The sequence below is a fragment of the Cervus elaphus genome, chromosome 23 (genome assembly GCF_910594005.1).
Source record: "Cervus elaphus chromosome 23, mCerEla1.1, whole genome shotgun sequence".
Lineage (NCBI taxonomy): Eukaryota > Metazoa > Chordata > Mammalia > Artiodactyla > Cervidae > Cervus > Cervus elaphus.
In genome coordinates, this window is record NC_057837.1 from 32,911,544 (window position 1) to 32,929,185 (window position 17,642).

General features: G+C 41.7%; 1 protein-coding gene and 1 non-coding gene across 5 annotated transcripts in view; both read left to right on the plus strand.

Annotated features, from left to right (window-relative positions):
• The first annotated feature begins 3,834 nt into the window (after positions 1-3,834).
• The window catches only part of CACNB2 (calcium voltage-gated channel auxiliary subunit beta 2), a 408,788-nt gene continuing 394,980 nt past the window's right edge, over positions 3,835-17,642 (plus strand). For 3 of the 4 annotated variants that reach the window (XM_043883286.1, XM_043883288.1, XM_043883292.1), the window contains exons 1-2: positions 3,835-4,087; positions 17,000-17,092. In XM_043883286.1, coding sequence (XP_043739221.1) covers positions 3,968-4,087; positions 17,000-17,092 — 213 coding nt within the window. In that variant the 5' untranslated portion in view covers positions 3,835-3,967. Of the gene's footprint in view, positions 4,088-4,114; positions 4,490-16,999; positions 17,093-17,642 lie in introns of those variants that run through there. The other variant, XM_043883287.1, reaches the window with a different exon arrangement.
• On the plus strand, positions 13,111-13,183 carry TRNAR-UCU. Its single transcript has one exon. It is a non-coding gene; the product is annotated as a tRNA-Arg (tRNA).

Genomic DNA, 17,642 nt, shown 5'->3' on the forward strand with positions numbered 1-17,642 from the left:
ATCTTTATATGCTTTTAAATACTAATTAATGATTCAGGACATTCATTTTATACTTTTCAAAAAGCAAGTGTGTAACTTAGTGGAATGTATCATAACAATTCATATACCAGTGACTGATACAGGTATACCCTTATGAAAATACCATTAACAATGTCTGAAATCTAGAACCATAAATGAGATGGAAAATGATTTACTAAGTAAGATGAGAAATCACTCTGGTGCATATCTGTCCTAAAGAACTCTTACTCCAAGGTCTGAAATACAACCACAATTCTACAGGCAAGAGAGAAGTAAGGTAAGTATAATCACCGGTTCTTCTATTTACAAGGGGGGAAAACCCAACTCTTATAAAACTTCTGGCTTCCTTGGCCAGTGTTTCTTTTTAGCCTCTGTTCTCATCTCAGAGCATTAATAATGCCCAGAATATGCCTGTCCATTACAACGACTAATGAGCACACTGGAGTTCACATACAGCTTGAACAAATTAGTCATCTGCATTTAAATGCCTCGACTGATGATTGTACATCCATTATTACTGGGGTGCATCTGCATACCTTTTAACATTGAAAAGAACTGGGCTTTCCATATCAAATTATAGGTTTCATCTGTGGCTTTTAAGTACTGCATAAGTCAAGTTAGGTTAAAAACAAAACTGACCATAATAGAAAACATCCATGATAAATTTCCCAAGAATTTACCCCCCACCCCCATCTATTCTGACGTTATTCCCTTTTTTAGGTAGGTGCAATGTGGTGTTACTTTTTATTTGAAAACTATGACAAGTCAGGTTACAGCCTGAATGGGTATATTTATAGTGTTACTGTTCAATATAAGCTAATTAAATTACACAGGTTATAAGGAAAGAATTAATATAATTCTTTCATAAAAGTTGTGATTAGGTAAATGTCTTCATATCTTAAAATTTGCAAAGTTATATGCTATCTTTTAAAACATGTGAAGACAGATCATTCATTCATCCATTTACGCAACAGGAGTTTTCAGGTTCCAACTAAGTGCCAGACACCATGCTGGATGCAGGGGATGCTAAAATGAGTAAGACCCAATTGACCGCCCACAAGGAACTCTAACTAGTGGCAGAGACAAACAGAAAACACAGTTCTGTATCATAGATTAATGGAATGAATAAAATACACTCTATCATTTAAACATTTAATTCAAACTTGACTTGCCCTTTGGCTGTAAGCATTATTTTAAATGATTTGCAAGGTTGTTTTTCTATTTTGTGGTCTCTTTAAAAATCTGATGAAAGATAAAATTCTACTTCCCAAATGTTCATAATTAAAAGCAAATGCACAGATAATTAAGTATACTATAAGAAATCCAACAGATATCACGGGGAAACAAGCTTCATCAAACCTGACATTCTTAAAACAATATTAGAATGCATCTGTCATTCATTCCTTCAAGTATGCATTAACTGGTTTCTAAGTGCTTACTAAGTAGATTGTAAACTACAAAATTCCTGATCTTCATTGTCCATGCTTCTAACCAAGATTCTGAGTGTGCCCAAGTGAATAAACATGGCTCCTACCCACACAGAATTTACACTCTAATCTAAAACCAGATTTAATGTTATCTGTTCTTTAACGTTCTTAAGAGGAATTTAAACACTCCATTAAGAAAATAGCAGCAGATCATGAAGCGCAAAGAGACTGTAACTCCAAAAACTTTAAATATCTCATCTTTTCACTTTTTTATGTACATACATGCATACATATACACAGCACACATGCAAAACTGCTGCCAATTGTTATAAATGAAACTTAAAAAAAAAAATCTTAGCCAAGGTTTTCAGAAGGCTGTTAGCCATGGCTGCAAAGCAGAGAGTACCACATCCCTCACTAGCTGGATACCCACCCATATCCTAACCAAGAGCTTCCTAACTCCCACTCTGTTGCTTTACAAAATGTGATTTTATTATTATTGAGAAATGTTGTTAACCAGCTTTTCACTGCTTCTGTTTAACATTGTCATGTCTCTTCCTTATTTTGGAAATATTTATTTTTCTTCCAGTTTTATAGAGATTTAATTGAATTACAACACGGCGTAAGTTTAAGGTGCACAGCATAATGATGTGACTTACATGCATTATGAAATGATTATTGTAATAAGTTTAGTGAAAATCCATCATCATATAAATACAAAAAAATTTTTAATAGAAAAATTTCCCTTGTGATGAGAACTCTTAGGATTTACTCTGTTAACAGCTCTCACATGTAATAGAGCAGTGCTCATTCTATTTCTCATCTTGTACATTACATCCCTAGTGCTTACATACCTTTTAACTGGGAGTTTGCACCTTTGACTGCCTTTAGCTAATAGTCTTCCCACCTCTGGAAACCACACATCTAACCTCTTATTCTACAAGTTTGTTTTTGAACACCCAGTAGCATTTAAATTACAGTGACAATATTAACACCAAAGATTAGAAAAATCAGTAATAACATTTTGGATATGCCCAAATCTTTAACCATACCAACACTAGTTCTTCAAGCCTGATTCAAACAATGTATGATGGAGACGGATACGTTTATCTTTGAGAACAAGGACTGTATCCCAGAATAATTTAGTGTGTGCTCAGTGGCTCAGTCTTGGGGACTCTTTGCGACCCTGTGGGCTGTAGCCCGCCAGGCTCCTCTATCCATGGGATTTCCCAGGCAAGAATACTGCAATGGGTTGCCATTTCCTCCTCCAGGGGACCCTCCCAACTCAGGGCAGCAACTAGTGCCTCCTGCATTGCAGGCGGATTCCTTTATCTCACAATAAAAAAACAAAAACAAATACAAAAAAAGGCAGCTGAATGAAGCCTATTGTAGTAAATTTCCATATGTATATTTCAGTATCCAATGTATACTTTCTGTTGTTACAAAACAACACTGGTGCTGGAAAAAACGTGTTCTATAGAGTTCCACAGTAGTAAAAGTTGTTGAGATAAGAGCTACCCTATTTGTGTGTGTGCGTGTGTATATATGTATATATACACATATACTCTTACTAGGAAGAGCTTAAAGTTATGTTGTGAAGGAAACATTCTTACTATGGCTGCTACTCTCTGATCAAGATTCAGAATCCTAAGGAAATGCTTGTTTCCCCAAAATGTGACAGGAAGACTTCTCAACTCTACCGAAAAGTCAAGAAGGGGTTTGCAAAGGTGAAGACAAACCGGAGTCGTAAAGGAAAAACCTTCGGACGTGGAATTGGTCTATTTGGACCCGGCAGCTCAGGCCAGCGGCAGATTCGGGTTGGGGACCGCAATCCTCAGGTCACACCCATCAGCCCCACGTCTGGTCCGGCTCCTGACTCCTGCCGTCGTCCAGTGATCTACACGGCCGGTGGGGATGGGAGGTCCTTGGGAGGCACTTGCTCCGCGGGGCTGCTCGAGGCCTCGAGAGATTTCAGGAGCGCAGGGTAGGCGCGGAGCCTCGCGGGTTCCCCGCAGCAGCGACCTGTTCCCACCCGCTGGGAGCGGAGGGAGTAGAACTGGGCAGCCGGGGGAAGGAAGCCCCCGGGCGCGAGGCCTCGCTTTCGCGGCTTTGAAAACTTTCCAACGCGCGTGCCACGGCGACGCGCGGCGGCTGCGCCCGGGGCCCCGGCGGCCCGCGCCTCCCGCGGGGAACTTTCGGGTGTTTCGGTGGCCTGTCACTCTCGCCGGCCGACGCGCCTCCCCCTGGGCTCGCGCGGCCGGAGCGCCCTCCCTCTCGGCGAGGACCTGCCCAGGCGCCGGCGGCTCCCGTGCCCGCTCGGCGCTCGCCCTGCCAGCGCCCCCGCCGCCCGGCTCCCCGAGCCTCGCGTTTCAACCTGGCCCGGCCGCGCCCGGCGCCCTGAGCGCCTCGAGCCCCCGGGCGGCCCCCGGAGCGGGGAGGCGGGGAACGGAGGAGGGGACCCGCCGCCGGGGGGTGTGGGGCGGGGGGGGCCTGGCTGCTGGCTCCCGGCCGACTTTTCGCCAATGGTCCAGAGCGACACGTCCAAGTCGCCTCCCACACCGGCGGCGGCGGTGGCGCAGGAGATCCAGATGGAACTGCTGGAGAACGCGGCTCCCGCGGGGGCGCTCGGAGCGGCCGCACAGGTAGCGAGAGCGCCGCGCCCTCCCCTTCCTTTGTGAGCCGCCCGGGCGCCCGGGCTCCATCCCGCCCGCCGCCTGCTCTGCTAGGATCCCTCGCCCGGCCGTCCGCCCCGGCCTGGGTCTTCCCCGCCGCCGCCGCCTCCTTCCCTCGCGCTTTGCCACCCACTTCTCCCTCTCCGGGCGCCGGCGCCCCCCGCTCCTCTCCGCCTTCCCGCCCCCCCTCCCCACCCCGGCTCTTCTCCGGCTTCCATTTTCCTCTGCTTCCCCAAAGCCAGTGGGAAGGGGGCGGGGGAGACCTCCAGGTTCTCAGAGGCTGCCCCCCGAGGCCAGCCCTCCTCGCCCCTTCCCGGGAGAGGCGCATGGACAGCCATGAATCAGGCGGGCGGACTGGACCTGCTCAAGATCGTGAGTCGGGGGTGGGGGGTGCGGGGGGGTTCTACAACTCTGCTCCGACGCCGACCCTTTCAGACCAGCTCCGAGTCGGGGTGGGAGTAGGGGGCGTGTGATGGGGTGGGGGCGGGCAGGGGGGCGTGGGAGGGGGCGCTCTGCCCCTGCCTCCCCACAAGCAGCTGCGGCCCCCCTGGGCACCCGGGCGTTACACCTCTGGGACAGCTCGGCTCCCTTCCTGGCACTGGCCAGGTTTGCCTGGACCCCTCGCTCGCTGCAGAAGAGAGCGAGTTGGGGACGTGAAAGTTTTTCTTTTTCCCTTGGTCTTGAAATGTTAGCCGTCTCAGAGAGCTCCGAGGCCACCTTCTGATGAGTATTAGCGGTTTCTGGGGAAATTCCGGGTTGCTGCTCGTTGTGAAATAGGAGATGTCAGTTGTAGGCACTGGGCAGTGATAAGGTGGCTTTTACGTAAGGCTTTGGCAGGTACAGTTTGGATTACAGACACCTCCAGTTCTCAGCGGTAAGGAGTCTCTCAACTTTTCTCCTAGCAGGGAAATATTTTAAGACTCCTAACTGTGGGCTGCTTGGCAAAGAGGTTAGGGTTTCATTTCAAGCATCACTTTGGAGAATATCTCTGCTTAGTGATGCTGGCTTGTTGATTTCAAACCTCCACTTGTTAGATTGTAAATTGTGGGAAGATTCTGTAGTTTTATACTTATGTCAAGTTTCTAAGTACGTAATTTGTATACTTTATATTTATGTATACTGGAGAGAATGCGTTAGTCTTATTTACTGTAGTAAGGGGGGCAGGAGTGGGCCACAGTAATAAAATGTTTGGCTGCTTAATTGTTTTCATAGGTGATAGAAATTGACTGCTTTAGCTATTTTAATACTGTTAATAATGGTGGTTCCGGCGGCATGGTCATGGAGCTTTGTTGAACTTTCTTTTATCACTGGGAATTAAAAGTGCAGATTAAAACACACCATTCATTTTGATTTGAAATGCAGGAAAAAAATGTAGAAACCAATCATTTGTTTAATCAAAAATCCACGTCGATTGTAGAGGAATTCATTCTTTCTTAGAGGTAAGACAGCTAGATTTTAGTCAGCCTTGGGTTGTTAGGCTGCCAGAACTGAGTCGGGACATGTAACTAACAACCTACATTTCCATCTGGCCTCTGCCAGTGGGCCTGAATTCTTACCAACACCTGTCACGTTTGTTCTAGACTCCTGATTTTATCTAGATACTCACTAGGTTAGATGAGAGCAAGAAATGTACTCAGGGACTTCCTTTTTTGTTGTTTTTTTAGGATGAAGGTCTTAAATATTGATAGAGAAAAGGCCTTTTAGACCCTCTTTTCTCTTTGATCTCCCTTCGGGGTTGTTTTTTTGTTTTTTTTCTTTCCAGTTTTTATTCTTATGATAAAAATAGAGTTCCTGAATTGCTGGAGATCAAAGTTAGGGCAAAATAGAAAGCATGACTGCATTCAGATAAGAGACACTAATTTACTCAGTGATTTATGTAGTTAAACGTAAGGCAACAAGTATTTGTGATGTTGCTGCAAACATAGAAATGATTCAGAAAGGAGAAGACACACTTTCTACTTTCATAGAATGTACATTCCAGTAGCTGCAAGGGTGATGAATGGATGACTATTGTGTGGCATGGGGCTCTAAGAGAAATACCGAATCTTAGATGGTTGCTAAGGAGAAGATCACAGATACTCTATCTGGAATAATCTGTTAGGACTTCATGGAAGAGGTAGCATTTGAGAAGGGATCTGAATTCTGGATCAGATTTCAGCAGATTTTCAGAGAGATGCTGCAGAGCTCTTCAGGGAGCTATTCTGACTGCCAAGTAACAGCAGTTACAAGTCTTATACATTTGTAATCCCTAGTTTGAAAAGCGTGGACAGGTTCAGATTGGAGCTTAGTCAAGCAGAAGTCTGACAAGGCAATTGAGGCCACATCTTGAAGGCTTTGGAACCTGAAATGTAATGAACAACAAAAAGCCTTGGAAGGGGTTAGGGAAGGAGCAGTGTAACAGCTCATGGAGAAGATTCACCTGGGAGCATGCTGGAAGGGAGTCAGGAGTCTCAGGAGTCCAGAAGTAGACCTGCTGGAGGGGAGATTGATGTAACGGTTTGGACAAGAGGTAATGAGGTCTAAACCGAAAAGAGAGAAGAGATAATAGATAGGACAGTACTATGGATGGACACAGTCCAGAGACCCAGTCCATAGGCATTACAAGTGATTGAATGAGGGAGGCGGGGAGGAATGGATAACAGAGGCAGGTAAGAGGCATAAACATTCAGCTGCATCAGCATCCTTCTCCTTGCTCCACCTTCCAAAAATGAAAGCATTTTCCCCTGAATTGTGTTCAGATCACAGCCATTATCTGAGGGAAACATTGCCTTGTTTATTTGATATCTAATAAATCATGTCATCACAGGGCTATGAAAACTTGGCAAGGCATCTCTTCCATGTCTCCAGGAAGGCTAGGCCAGCAGTAAACCACCTGGGGGAAAAAGACTGTCTCTGGAGCATCCCTCTGTTTTGTGACACTGAGTCACCGTAATTCCCCCGAGAAATGAAGCTTTCGTTTGTGACATATCTCTCTCAGCAGTCATTGGTCTGAAGGATCCTTTCTCTTTCACCTCCGGGTTATACTGCACGTTCTATATGAACAAAGCAAAAGATGGAACTCCACAGACTGCCCATTGATCTTTTTTCCTGTCAGAAATCCTGCTGAGGGAGGGGGCACCCTCCTACTCTCTAACCCTAGGATATGGTCATAAACAAAATAGATCTATTTCTTACATGAGAAGCAAGTGACAGTCTAACTGCAAATTCTTGAGAGTTCAGATTTAAGCACATCACATCCCTATTAAGGTAACCTGTTGAACAATCTCAGTGCAGACTTGGACACAGTCTGCCTCCAAAGTCAAGTTGCTGACCAAACGCTCTCCCTCCAAAACTCCAAATCTGTGCCATCTACCACAGTAGCCACTAGTCACATGTGACTTCTGAGCACTTGAAATGTGACTGGTTTGAACTGAGATGTGCTGTACGTGCAAAATAGACATTTTAAAATACATAAAAATTGCTGATTCATGTCAATGTATGACAAAACCCACTGAAAAAATAAATAAATTAAAAATATATATATAAAAAGAAAAAAAAATAAATAAATAAAATACATAAAAATATAGATCAAATAAGTAGTGAGGTACAAATCGACTAAAAATGCAGATAACTTAAAAATACAAAATACACGTGATATATATGTATATTTAGGTATACTTAGAGGAGGAGGGCATGGCAACCCACTCCAGTATTCTTGCCTGGGAAATCCCATGGACAGAGGAGCCTGGTCTTCTACACTGCATAGTGTCACAAAGAATAAGACACAACTGAAGCGACTTAGCATGCACACACATGTATACTTATGGCTGATTCACGTATGGCAGAAACCAGCACAACATTGTAAAGCAATTATCCTCCAATTGTGTGTGTACTCAGTCACTCAGTTATGTCAGACTCTTTTGTGACTCCATGGACTGTAGCCTGCCAAGCTCCTCTGTCTGTGGAATTTTCCAGGTGGGAACACTGGAGCAAGTTGCCATTTCCTTCTCCAGGGGATCTTCCAGACCCAGGGATGGAACCCATGTCTTCTGCATTGCAGGTGGATTCTTTACCTCTGGGCCATTGGGGAAGCCATCCTCCAATTAAAAATGAATTAAAAAATAAACAAATATATACAGATGAAGAAATCTCAAGGATATTATCTCAATGAAAGTCAATTTCATTCAATTCAATAAACATTTAATAAGTAAAAAATACATAAAATACAGAGGAGACCTGTATTTTGCAGGAGACCCCTGTTTGATTCCCTGGGTCTGGAAGATCCTCTGGAGAAGGAATAGGCTACCCATTCCAGTGTTTTTGGGCTTCCCTGGTGAGTCAGCTGGTAAAGAATCCACCTGTGATGCAGGAGACCTGGGTTTGATACCTGGATTGGGAAGATCCCCTGGAGAAGGGAACAGCTACCCAGTCCAGTATTCTGGCCTGGAGAATTCCATGGACTTTACAGTCCATGGGGTCACAAAGAGTTGGACACGATTGAGCAACCAAGCACAACATAGCACAATGTATCAAAAATATGATCACAGGGATGTGAAAGTGAAAGTTGCTTAGTCGAGTCCGACTCTTTGCGACCCAATGGACTGCAGCCCACCAGGCTCCTCTGTCCATGGGGATTCTCCAGGCAAAAATACTGGAGTGGGTTGCATTTCCTCTTCCAGGGGATCTTGAACCCAGGTCTCCCACATTGTGGGCGAATTCTTTACCATCTGGGCCACCATGGATGCTCTTTGATACATTTAGCCAGATACATTATTACAATGCACTTGGTCTGCTGCCTTTTACCATTTTAATAGAGCTACTAGAAGATTCCTATTACGTAGGTGACTTTTATTTCTATTGGACAGCATTAGTCTAAAAGCACAGCACTGGGAATTCCCCAGGGAGTTGAACAGATCTGGATGGAGGCCGGCTGGATGCAAACTCAGGGTGAAAGGAACGGAGACTAGGGTGCAGCAGAGGAGGAAATGGGTGAAGCAAGAGCAGATCTCAGCTCTTTAGGCCTCAAAGAGCTGGTAACCAGCACCTCCAATTGCACCTGGAGATGCACCAACAGTAAGCAGAGGGCCTGTTTGTTTTGCTCCTGGCAACGAAACCCGGCTGGCTCCACCCCATCAGAGTTTGCCAGATGCTTCTCCAGCACATTGTCTAATACAGCCTGGTCAAGGCAACATCCTGAATCGCGCAGCAAGGTGCTTTATCTAAAAAGAGCAGCAGCTCTTCCCCCAGGTCAGTACCACTTTCCAGAGACTTTCTGGGGTCCGAGGTTCAGTTCAGCCTTTGCAGCCTCTTCGCATAATGCACTTGGGTCCTGGGCTTCCATGTCTTGCCCCTCTAACCTTGCTTGTCTAACCTTTGCCCCCAGCCTCCATCACTTGCCTCTCTGATGGGATTTTGTTCTGGCATTGCCTGGGTGAAATTTACAAACCTGCTCATCAGGATTTCTGAGTGCATTTTAAACCTCAAAACATCACATCTGACTGTCTGAGTGACTGGAAGTTTAGTTGGTTTTGTGGTTTTATGTTCCTGTTCTTTTTTATTTTCCTTTTATGTAAAGAATTAGTTTACCTGTTGCTCTGTGTGGTTGCATTAAATTATACAGTCTGTTGCCTTGCTTCTTTTAAGAAAAGCTGAGTGTGGGATGGATTGGGAAATTGGAATTGACATCTACACACTATTGATATTATGCATAAAATAGATCATTAATGAGAACCTACTGTATAGCACAGGGAACTCTACGTCAGTGCTCTGCCGTGACCTAAATGGGAAGGAAATCCAAAAATGCGTGGACGTAAGTATACATATAGCTGATTTACTTTGCTGTACAGTAGAAACGAACACAACACTGTAAGGCAATTATACTCAAATAAAAAGAGAGAGAAGCTGAGCAAAATATGTTAATCCTGTGTGTGTAGAGAATTAGCCCTCCCAGATTTTGTGACTGTGGGGACTTGTCTCCGTCCTGCCAAGAGTTTATGGCACAACATGGACTTTCACAATGACAGGGAGTTCAGATTAATTATGACACCACTTAAGTGACTGGGGCTGTCTTAAGAGTTCTTTCCAAACACGGCTGGAGGTAAACCGTGAGGAAGACAAGCTTGGCCCTTGACCATCTCCCGCCCTGGCCTTGCCTCCTCTCCCTTCTCTACCTGAAGAGCTCTATTTATTCTGTTTCTTGATTCCTTTCTGCTTTTGTGTAAACCAATCCATATGGAGAACTTGCTCTCTTCCCTTTCCTAGGGAGGAGATATCTCACTGCCGTTTCTCCTAGTAAAGGATCTGATAGCCTCATTCACCCAAAACTGATGGTAAATGAGGATATTAACTGAGTCCTCTCTGTTGAGTTTTGGTTGCTTTTGCTTCAGACCCTAAGATGAGGGAAGTCTGCATTTGGAAGGGATAAATATCAATGAATGCTGATCAAGAGGGCTGGAAACTAATTTCAGGCATCAGTATTATGCTCACAGGGAGCAGTTCATAGGGAGGAGAACTGTTACCTTATTCATCAACCAGAGAAGCTGACATCTTCAAAACTGTTCCCAGGGGCCATCAAGCCAACTTGGTGTGCAAAACTGGGCTGAAGTCTAGTTAACTGGTGACTTCTGTAATTAACTACTGTCTACTTCCAATCATACGGAGATTAGGTTTCAATGACCTGTGGACATGTGACCATTTGCTGAGTTTAAGATTGCAATCCAATTTTAAAAATTATTTAGTATCAAAGAAAACAGTCTTTCACATGAAGATGATATTAACATAATCTTGGTGAATGGTGGATATCTTTTTAATGTCATTCATATATTTGTGGTAATTTCTTAATTTTTTTTTTCTGGTTTCTGAAATGTTACTTGTCTACTGTTTCAGGAGAGGTAATTTATTTTTTTATTTTTGTATTGGGGGTATGGTTGCTTTACAGTTTTGTGTTAGTTTCTACTGAATAGCAAAGTGAATCAACTATACATATACATAGATCACTTCCCACCTCCCCCTATCCCACCCCTCTAGGTCATCACAGAGCACTGAGCTGAGTTTCTTATGTTACACAGCAACTTCCCACTAGCTATCTATTTTACACAGGGTATTTATGGGGGTTTCCCAGGTGGCTCAGTGGTAAAGAATCACCTGCCAAGCAGGAGATGTGGTTTCCATCCCTGGGTTGGGAAGATTCCTTGGAGAAGGAAATGGCAACCCACTCCAGTGTTTTTGCGTGGGAAATCCCATGGACAGATGAGCCTGGCAGGCTACAGTCGAGACTTGCAAAAGAGTCAGACACAATTTAGTGACTAAAGCAACAACAACCGTGTACATATAGCAATCCCAATCTCCCAATTCATCCCTCCTTTGTCCCCTACCGCCATATCTCTGTTCCTGCCTGCAAATAGATTCATGTGTACCATTTTCTCGATTCTCTATATATGTTTAATATATGGTATTTGTTTTTCTCTTTCTCACATCACTCTGTATGACAGACTCTTGATCCATCCACATTCTTACAAATGACCTGATTTCATTCCTTTTTATGTCTGAATGTTCAGTTTATGTCCATTGTATATATGTGCCACATCTTCTTTATCCATTGATCTGCCCATGGACATTTAGGTTGCATCCATGTTCTGGCTATTGTAAATAGTGCTGCAATGAACATTGAGGTGCATGTGTCTTTTTTAAATAATGGGTCTTTTTCAGGGTATGTTCCTAGTAATGGGACTCCTGGGTCGTATGGTAGTTCTATTTTTAATTTTTTAAGGAACCTTCATACTGTTCTCCATAGTGGCTGCATCAATATACATTGCCCCCAACAGTGTTGGAAGGTCCCCTTTTCTCCACACCCTCTCCGTTTATTGTTTGTAGACTTTTTGTTGATGGCCATTCTGACCAGTGTAGGTGATACCTTGTTGTAGTTTTGATCTGCATTTCTGTAATAATGAGTGATGTTATACACAGTTTTCTTTTTTCCTATTTACTGTGATTGACTTCACTGGTTTTATTAAGCTATGTGTGTGCTCAGTGGTGTCCGACTCTTTGTGACCCCATGGACACTAACCCGCCAGGCTCCTCTGTCCCTGGGATTTCCCAGGCAAGAATACTGAAGTGGGTTGCCATTTCCTTCTTCTTATTAAGCTAATATAACTATTAATAAGAGGCAATGAGTGGGCATTAGTGACTTCTAGACTGCAGGGACGTAGGGGTCTGCGTGTATCCTAGAGAGTGTTATGGGTTACACTTGGCACTCTTGACAGCCTGGCCGTGTTCTCTTCCTTTACATCCTGAAACTCTATTAATCATCTCATAGATTTAATAGCAGATGTTTAGATACTTAGTGTTGCTAAAAAAAATTTAGAAACTCCATTGCTCATAAAAGTAGCTGCATTTGAAGTAGCCAGTTAAGAAAACTATACTCCTTTTCCAAGTTTAGGCAGCTACATATTTGAATACTTATTCTTTCCTGTCTTTTACCATTTGGGTAAGGGTTGGCCTTCACTTTTTTTTTTTTTTTTTAATTCCTTCATCTGAAACACTCTGGTCCTCATTTTTTAGAATTTTGAATAACTTACACAGATGCCATTTTAGTAAGTTAGACCCAATTTTAAATATGCATGGAACTTAATGTAGCTTCATTTGGGAATGGTAGTATAAATTTTCACTAACCTGTTTTGAAGTATGTAAAGATGGACTATTAGCTTTGCAAAAGTTGCTTTAATTATTTTCTTCTTGATCCTGGATATTGTTGTAAGAAATAACTTGTTATTGAAGCATCACTCAATAGTTATATTTTTTTTTTAAAAAAAGGAGATTATAAGAGAGAAAGTACTGCTGAAATTAGTAAACAGAAGTGTAATTAATCATATCTATTTTGACTTTTAGTAAACACATATAATGAGTAAGAACTGCTTTAACACTGTTAAGCAGAAACACTTTGAATAAATCATCCCTCATACATTTAAGTGATTGAAGGAAAAGATATTTTTTCTCAATACTATCACCAGGGGACTTCCCTGGTGGTCCAGTGGTTACGACTCCACACTTCTAATGCAGAGGACATAGGTTCGATCCCTAGCCAGGGAACTAAGGTCTCACATGTCGTGTGGTGTGGCCAAAAAAATAAAAATAAAAATAAATTATCACCAGTTCGTGTGCAATTCAGTATGCCATCTTTAAGTGTATCAGCTGTGTCTTAGTACAGTTGAAACCTGTAATAATCCAATTTAGAGACATGGCATTTGTAGCTAAGTACACCTGAAATAACGTTTATGAATAGTGTCCCCAGGGGCCAGGAAAATTTAAAATGGCTTTTTAAATGTGTTTCATTTTTTTGCAGAGAACAGCAGCCTCCCCTGGGACTGGCTGTCTTAAATATTGTGTGGTTCTCACAGTGTCTGCTGGCCAGTGTCAGTAGCCATGAAAAAGCTCATACTCCAAAGCAGCTGAATAGTAAAAACATATTTATCATTAAAAATCCAAAATAAATGATAATGGTGTGACTTCAAAGAAGCTTTTTCCACCCATGTCCAAACAATGCTGTTTGGACACAGGATTATGGGATGATAGAATATTTTGTTTTTATTCTCAAAGATAATTTATACTCCAAATGAAGGTACATAGTAAATTGAACATAGACTTGCCCTCACCTTCCCTCAAGGAAATATGTTAGGCTTTAAAACTGCTTTCAAGGTAATAAGTATTTTTCCACATGGAATAATATAAAAAAATTTTTTTTTTAATTTTAAGGAGACTTTCAAACTTTAACGTTTCTAGGCCTTGGAAGACACTTCTGTGCGAACCTTTCCATAATAGTTGGAAAAGGAAGAACATTGTTGAAAGAATGTTATTTTTCAACAGTTTACGGCATAATGTTTACAAAAGTAAGAAGAATATGCTGTTACGTGAAGAGAACCTTGTATTATGAAAGCCCGGCCTAGATTGTCTTTCCTTTTATGAAGTCGAGAGTTAATTAAATGCCATGGAAACACATTTGTATTATATAAATCCCTTCAGTACTTGGAAGAGAACAAACATATTTAAGGCAAATTTTTGCTTTAAAATTATACCACCCCTCTCACTGATTGCAAATTCATCTAAATTACTCATAACACAAATGTTTGTAAGAGATTTCAGCTTGCCTAAGTGCTATGTATATTATGGTTTATATTTCCATTTTAATGAAAACCATATGAATGTGTAAAATATAACAAAAGTAGCATTTTCAAAACCCGAACATGGTGATTTTCAAAAAAGCAAATTTTGTTAATTTTGATCATCCAATGAAGTCTCTGTGGGCCTTCTAAACACTTAATACATTTTAGCCCAATTTTTCTCTACCCTTGACACCCTAATGTGGGTATCACATTTTATAATATTATTTTGAGCCCTTATCATGTGCTAGGTCATACAGTAAATGATAAATACATTCCTTCATTTAGTACCTAAAACCACCTAGGAGGTAAGTCTTACTATTTTAAGGATGAGAAGACTGAGGTTTAGAGAGGTTAAGAAACTTGCTTAAGGTCTGCTATACCAGGATCCCTGCCTGTGTGTATGTACCCGTAAAGCTCAGTGTTGAGCTATTTTTTACTTATATTTTAACGTGTGATTTTCTCAGTCACTTTATTCCTGTCTAGAATTAGCCATAGATGAATGTATAGTTTATTTTTAGTGCTCTGAAAGTAAGCTCTAAGTATAGTTTAAAAAAGAAGTAAGTTCATTTGTAGGTGTTTGTGCTTGGCCTTATCCTACTACTGAGACAAACTGTCTTACCTTTAACATCCTGTTCTTAAATGCTAACTACTACTACTTAGTATTACAATTCCATAAAATTTATTTTTCTTGCCTTCTCAGCAGAATAATTGAGTGATTAAAAAGCAGGCTTTTGAGATGAACAACAAGGTCCTACTATATAGCACAGGGAACTATCTTCAATATACTGTGATAAACCATCATAGAAAAGAATATGAAAAAAATATATATGTGTGTATATATAAATATGAATAATATATATATATAACTGAGTCACTTTGCGTACAGCAGAAACTAACACAGCATTGTAAATCAACTATATCTCAATAAAATTAAAAAAATAATAAACTGGTGAAAACCATGCTTTTCCAGAACAGTTCCTCAGAGCTATCTGAGAAGCCTTCTTTCAGGCTGTAGTTCTCGGTGGCTCAAATAAAACTCTTTTCTATATCTATTAACAAAAGAACAAGCTTGTCACATCATATTCAAACATTACAACAATGGGCCAGAAAAATTGTACAAAATGTTTTAATTTCGTGTAATTCACTACCACTTCCATAGTTCTTTTGACATCTCCCAAAACCAATCTCTAAATCTATAGAATGTGAAGAATTGACACTGTGCTTCATTCATATTTCATCTAGATTGATCAACCTATACTAATCTATCTATATGTAAAGGTGGTCAGAATTTATATTGTAACGGTTCCTGAGCCACCATGTGCAAGGAATACCTATGGAATTACAAATTAAAACATGAACCAAGGAGTGGCTATTCAGCACCGCTGGGAAACAGTATTTCATTATGCTTTCAAACCATGGTGCTGGAGAAGACTCTTGAGAGTCCCTTGGACTGCAAGGAGATCAAACCAGTCAATCCTAGTGGAAATCAGCCCTGAACATTCGTTGGAGGGACTGATCCCGAAGCTGAAGCTCCAATACTTTGGCCACCTGATGCGAAGAGTTGACTCACTGGAAAAGACCCCGATGCTGGGAAAGATTGAGGATAGGAGAAGGGGGCAACAAAGGACGAGTTGGTTGGATGGCATCATCGACTCTATGGACATGAGTTTGAGCAAACTCCGGGAGATAGTGAAGGACAGAGGAGCCTGGCATGCTGCAGTCCATGGGGTCACAAACAGTCAGACATAACTGAGTGACTGACCAGCAACAACTGCACTCATCTCTCTGAAGGGTTTTGACAAGTTGCTTTCCTCTCACAGTAATTTTGCCCCAGTCCTTCCTACATGTAAATGTTTATTTTTTTTAATGCCTTATCTTTAGTGGCCTTTGCGTCTTGACCAGAGATATGCTAACAGAGCTTAAATTATTTTAATTCAAGAGTTGTTGTAGTTGTTTAGTCACCAAGTCATGACCAACTGTTTTGTGACCCCATTGACTTGTAGCCTGTCAGGCTCCTCTGTCCATGGGCTTTCTCAGGGAAGAATACTGGAGTGGGTTGCCATTTCTTTCTCTAGAGTATCTTGCCAACCCAGGGACTGAACTTGCATCTCCTGCATTGGCAGGCAGATTCTTTACCCCTGAGCCATCAGGGAAGCCCAATTCACCAACTGTGAAATGCTTTTTCCAGAACCCTCTCCTCCCTATAAAGTCACTGATTTGAAATAAATATTTGTGATTCCACCAATCACTTTTTAAAAAATGTTATTTTATTGACGTATAGTTGACTTACAGTGTTGTGTTAATTTCTGCTATACAGCAAGGTGATTTAGTTATATACATATATACATTCTTTCTAATCTTCTTTTCTATGATGTTGAATAGAGGATGTTGAATATAGTTCCTGGTGCTGGGCAGTAGGACCATGTTGTTTATCCATCCTATATATGAGTTTGCACCTGCTAACCCCAAACTCTCACTCCATTCTCTCCCCAACCTACCTCCCTTGGCAAACACAAATCTGTTCTCTATGTCTGTGAGTCTGTTTCCTAGACATGTTCATTTGTGTCATATTTTAGATTCCACATATAAGTGGAATATATTTGGTCTCCAGTAACTTTTTAATCATGCTCATGTGATGGTAATTTATTCTTTGTCTTGATCTAGAACATTTTTTGGAACTAGGTCTAGATTCCTGTGTAAGGGTCTAATCATAATCTCATTTGTCTTTTGGTTTTCTTTTTTGTAGTCATATGGAAAAGGAGCCAGAAGGAAAAACAGATTTAAAGGATCCGATGGGAGCACTTCTTCTGACACTACCTCAAATAGCTTCGTTCGTCAGGTAAAGGAGCTTTTTAATTCACAGTTTGAAGAAGTCTATGAAAATGAATTCAGTTTTGGTTTTTTAAGAGGTGGTTTTAACAATGTCATCCCTATGATTTATATAGTCTTATTGTACTTACTTTTAATTGAAGTGAAAATTGTTCCATTGAATGTCACAGTCATTCGTTGTTCAGTCACTAAGTCACGTCTGACTCTTTGTGACCCCATGAACTGCACCACACCAAGCTTCCTTGTCCTTCATTATCTCTCAGAGTTGGCTCAAACTCATATCCATTGAGTCTTTGATGCCATCTAACCATCTCATCCTCTGTCGCACCCATCTCCTCTTGCCTTCAGTCTTTCCCAGCATCAGGGTCTTTTCCAATGAGTCAGTGCTTCACATCCAGTGGCCAAGCTATTGGAGCTTCTTAATTAATACATTATAATTTTAAGTGAGACTGTATGTCGTAATTACATTCTTTCCCAGCACGTTGGGGGAAGAAATGCAAGCTTCATTACAAAGGATATCTTCATAACAGAGTGAACTCCTGTAGAAATGATTCCAGGTT